Consider the following 5,303-nt stretch of genomic DNA (forward strand, 5'->3'; position numbering starts at 1 on the left):
TCTCTCTCTCTCTCACACACACACACACACACACACACACACACACACACACACACACACACACCAGGATCCCAGTGTCATTACTTGGAAAACAAGAGTTCGCTGCCATGTTATTCTCCTTAACTATTGGGTGTTAACTAACCAGGAATCTCCACTTCATTTCCTGGGGACTGCACTTTGAATGCACTCATCCAGGGGGAGTACTCTTTCAGGTTCCCAGGTGGCTTCAGGTTTGTTCTCATCCTTACAAATAGTGCATCAGTGATATCACGGAAGTGCCTGGGCTTCATTGTAGGCAGCTTAGAACCACCATTCCCAAAGCTTTTGTCAAATTCTTTCCCGAAGGTCTGAAAATTAAAAATTTACTATTATGACCACTGCTTCCACTGTATATTAGAAAAAGCTTAGAAGTTTATGAATATTCCAAGACTTTAAAACATCTCGAGTGTCCCTTTTTTCTGTGTCTTCTCTTCCTTAGGCAGAACAACTCCTAGTTACAAATTCTAATGAGTGCTTCAAAAAAAAAAAAAACAAAAAAAAAAACAAAACAAAACAAAACCAAAAAACCCAAAACAAAACAACAAAAAAAATGGTTAAAAATTCCACCAGAAAACTGCTAGAGCGAATAAGCACTTTCAGCAAAGTATCAGGATAGAGAATTAACACACAAAAATCAGTTGCTTTTCTATATATACATGACAAATGGACTGAGAAAGGAATCGGGGAGCTAGAACCTTTCACAATAGCCCCAATATATACATTTGGGGTGCGGGTAACTTCAACCAAGCAAGTGAAAATCTTGTTGTATAATAAAAACTTTAAGACGTTGAAGAAAGAAATTGAGGAAACCAGAAGATGGAATGATCTCCAATTCTCATCAACTTAAAAATAGATAATGAAAATGGGGTACATTTATACACAATGGAATATTATTGTTCAACTGTTATGAAACATGAAATTATGAGATTTACAGTTGAATAGAAAAAATCATCCAGAATTAGATAATCCAAACCCCAATTGGCAAATATTGTATGTTTTCTCTTAAATGTAGATGTTAGCTTTGAAGCCTTTGATAGGTGTGCCACCATCCACACCTATCCAGGAAGCGGCGACTTGGGGAGTGGGACTGGTTTCCAAGAAAGGGAAAGTAGAACACACTGTTACAAAGGACAGAGCGTAAACTAGAAGAGATGACTAAATAGGGAGAACAGGAGAGAAGGCAAAGGAGGAGACATGGGAAGAAACAACCAACACTAAAGGCCCTTTGGAAAAACAGGAAAACCAACTACTGTAGAAGCTTCCCAAAATGTATGCCTCTGTGGGAGGAATCTAAATGCAGTCACCAAATAAAAGGAAGGACAGTGCCAACTAGATATCTTATTCCACCAACTGAAACTTTCGGTGTCAGGAACGGGCTGCATTTGTGAAGTCACTGGAAACCCCCAAACATCACAGGGTAGCTTTTACTCTCCACAAACTGATGGTGAATCTCTATTGCTGGAGACAACACACTTAGGTCATCTCACACGAGAAGTCATCTGTAGTAAAGCCTAACTAAAAGCTTTACCCTACTGACTAGTGTTGATGGACTGGAAGTACTTTGTACACTAGCAAAGGGGAAAGGTAATCATTAATATCACCCAGCTATAAACCCTGTGACCTCCAACAGTGATCTGCCTGCAAGATATACTGTGTAACAGTGGTACAAATGCTATGAAAATAACTAACTGCTTTTTTATTGGATTTAAGGACCAACCCATAAAATGACCCATACATGACACTACCAAAATGGCCAAAAACCTGAGACCAGATAGTTCATGGGCTAGGGGAAAACCCACTATTATTCTGCTAAAGGAACATAGTAATAATATTCCTAATACACAAAGATCCGCACCTCACTCAACCTATAATCAAAGAAGCTTCTTTTCACAGTAGATAGGAACTATCACAGAGACTTTTCAGCTGGACAATAGGTAGAGTAGGAAAGACTTTGGAGTACTCAGTCCTAAATGTCTTCAACAAATCTCCCACCCCCAAGCTTGTGGGAGAAGGGGAAAGAGTTTCAGAGCCAGAGGTGGTGGATGACTCTAAGGAAACGGGGCCTCCAGACACAACGGACTAATGCACACATGAACTCACAGACTGTGGTAGCATGCACAAGATTTGCACAAGTTCAAGTCAGAGCTTCATCACTGAGAGGGGGAAGTGGAGAGAGGGTCCCATTCCTAGCCAAGAAGCTATCTGTAACTGATACCTGCTTGCAAAGTAAAACTTAGTTTTCTTCAATGGAGTCTCACTGGGTGTATTACCCACACTTTAGAGTATGCCCCATGACCTGCAGGAGGTGGCCAACACAAAATGAATTCATTGGTACCTTTTCAGACTTTTTATTTTGGTATTTTTGGTTTTTCTTATTTTGATTTTTGTTTTGTGATTTTTTTGTGTGTGTTTTTAAAAGAGAGAGAGAAAAATAACATAAAGTTCAGTGTGTAGGAAGGTAAGGAGAATCTTGTTAAAATTGAGGGAGGGGGAAATATGATCAAAATAAATTTGCATGTAAAAAATTTAAATTAAGAAAATAAAACAAAAGAGAGTACCCCTCAATTAAGGACTCTTTCCAACTCTAGAATAAGTAGAACAGATCCCCTCTGTCACACTTGTCTGAAATACAGCTTTTATAAGCAGTGGTGGCTTACACAGTCCCTCTGACTCTGGGCACTGCGTCTGTTGAGTGTCTCTGAGCACCCAGACTGGTTCCCCAAATACATGCTTCAGAATACTTATAACCTCATGTAGGACAGAAATACTTTCTTGACCCAATACCTAAGTCATCTTAGAATTAAAAGCACTGAACTACATGTAATCTTCAGATACCAGAATCTGAGCATAAAGGGGGAACATAGTAGAACCCCAAAGTTTTGCCTACTGACCCACTGTCACCACTGAATGGAAACATATTCAAGCACTCTATCTTGCAGAAGGCACTGATCTAAATCAAGCTCATTAACAGCATTAACTTATCCATACCTGTATGAACTTCCTTCTAAATGGCCCCAGGCCTTGAGCCTGAAGGTCACCCAAGGCAGTGTACATCCTTTTATACAGTTTCACAATATTATTTTTATTCACAGGATTCTTTTCAAGTTCATTTTTCATATCCTCAACCCAGTCCTGTGCCAAAAGAGAGAGAGGAGAGAATCAAGAAAGAAGTTAGACTAGCCACAAATGCTATTCACATTCATTTTTTCATTGTCAAAGGCTGTTTTCTTACCTTAAAGAGCATATCAGGATTGGAGAGCTGGTCTAGGGCATTAATAAAAACTTGAATCTCTCCTCCTTGATCAAGTTTACTTTTTATCCTATAAAAAATTACCAGGTTTAGGCGAAGTGTTGTGGCACATGTCTTTAATCCTAACACTTAGAGGTAGAGGCAGGTGGATCTCTGTGAATTCAAGGCCACCTTGGTCTACACAGAGAGTTCCAGGACAGTCAGGGATACATACAGAGACCGTTTCAGACCACCACCGCCACCAGGTTTAGGTAGTAACCAGGATCTATTTTTACATATTTAAAATATAGATTTAGAACATATACTTTCTTGATGGTTACATATAATTATACATACAAACTCACACACACACACACACGACATGTCCAGGGAAGTAGCGATTTGAGAATTATATATTAGATTGACAGTGGTTCTCAACCTGTGGGTCAAGACCCTCTGGCGGTGAAAAGATACTTTCACGGGGGTTGCATATTAGATGTCTTGCATACCAGATATTTATTTTATGATTCATAATAGCAGGCAAATTACAATTATGAAGTAGCAATGGAAGTAATTTTATGGTTGGGGTCAGCACAAAATTATATTAAGGAACTATATTAAGGGGTTGTAGCATTAGGAAAGTTGGGGATAGATCTGTAGTAAGAATGGATGCTGATGAATATAATTTGCTTTAAATCATCTTGAAGTATGATACGTGCTTCCTCACAAATATTTTTCATGTGTTCACTTTTAAAAATAGTCCAACTATTCTAGAGACTCTGTTCTTAGATAGTGTAGCTGACGAGGCAAGGTGGTGCAAGTGGTATGTGCACAGACTGTGACAACTGATATGTCTTTCATCTTACTTGGCAATAAAGAAATTCAGCTCATGTCAGAAACAGCTGTCTTATAGACTGTATTCATACATAGTGATGGATTTCATAAAGACAATTTATTCAAGTACACCATGGACTTTGACCATCTCTGCTTCCTAGACCCTCTATTTCGCTCCCTCCTTAGTATCCTTCCTTTCCCCAGGCAATTTTGTTTCTACTTTCATGTCAGATGGACATACATATGAAAGAAAGAATATCTGTCTGAGTCTGGCTTATTTCTCTTAATATATGATGAGGTCTCACTCTATTCATTTTCATGCAAACAAGACAATTTTGTTTTTCTTTGCGGTTGAATAAAACTCTATGTAGTATATATCACACATTGTTTACTCACTCACACTGGCAGACACTTAGGCTGATCCCAACAACTAACTGTTGAAGCTAAAATCAACATTTCTATTTCATTAATCCAACACTCAGGAGGCAGAAGCAGGTAGATCTGTGTGAGTTCAAGACCAGCCTGGTCTACAGAGCGAATTCCATGACAGCCAGGGCTATACAGAGAAACCCTGTCTTGAAAAACCAAAAGAAGAAAAGAAAAAAATAAATCAACAATTTATGCTCTGACTGTTATTATTCACTACTATACTGATTTTGAACTTGGCTTGTTTTTATTTTTCTAAGATCTTATACTTTCTTCTTGGAATCTTTTGTTTTCCATAGGCTCTGGTGTGTTTGCATTTTATTTAATTCTAGGCATATAAAAACATTTCTCCTGATTTCTTCAATAACTCAGTCATCATTCAATAGTGCATTGTTTAGACTATGAGTTGCATATTGTTTACAACTACAAACTACTAAACTAAAAATTATATTTCTCTTAGATTTATAGTTTGATTCCATTATCACCAGAGAGATTATTTTAATTTATTCAATATTATAAAGACTCAGTGTCCTAAAATATGATCTATTTTGGAAAAAGTACCATAGGTTGTTGAGAAGAATGTGCACTCTGTAGCTATTGAGTAGAATATTCTGTTCATTTATGTTATTTAACACTGATGTTTCTGTATTTTGGAAGAGCAAAAAAACCTACATATGGGTAATGTGGGAATGATTTCTTATTAATAAAGAAACTGCCTAGGCCCATTTCATAGGCCAACCCTTAGGTAGGCGGAGAAAACAGAACAGGATGCTGG

At 37.9% G+C, this 5,303-nt stretch overlaps 1 protein-coding gene across 1 annotated transcript in view; it reads right to left on the reverse strand.

The window, feature by feature from the left end:
* The window catches only part of Prkdc (protein kinase, DNA-activated, catalytic subunit), a 174,764-nt gene that overhangs the window by 11,137 nt on the left and 158,324 nt on the right, over positions 1 to 5,303 (reverse strand). Inside the window, exons 74-76 of the mRNA XM_013354879.2 lie at positions 3,272 to 3,359; positions 3,028 to 3,171; positions 143 to 347 (exon numbers count right to left, since the gene is read on the reverse strand). Coding sequence (XP_013210333.1) covers positions 143 to 347; positions 3,028 to 3,171; positions 3,272 to 3,359 — 437 coding nt within the window. The remainder of the gene's footprint in view (positions 1 to 142; positions 348 to 3,027; positions 3,172 to 3,271; positions 3,360 to 5,303) is intronic.

Source organism: Microtus ochrogaster, unplaced genomic scaffold, assembly GCF_000317375.1.
Source record: "Microtus ochrogaster isolate Prairie Vole_2 unplaced genomic scaffold, MicOch1.0 UNK77, whole genome shotgun sequence".
Lineage (NCBI taxonomy): Eukaryota > Metazoa > Chordata > Mammalia > Rodentia > Cricetidae > Microtus > Microtus ochrogaster.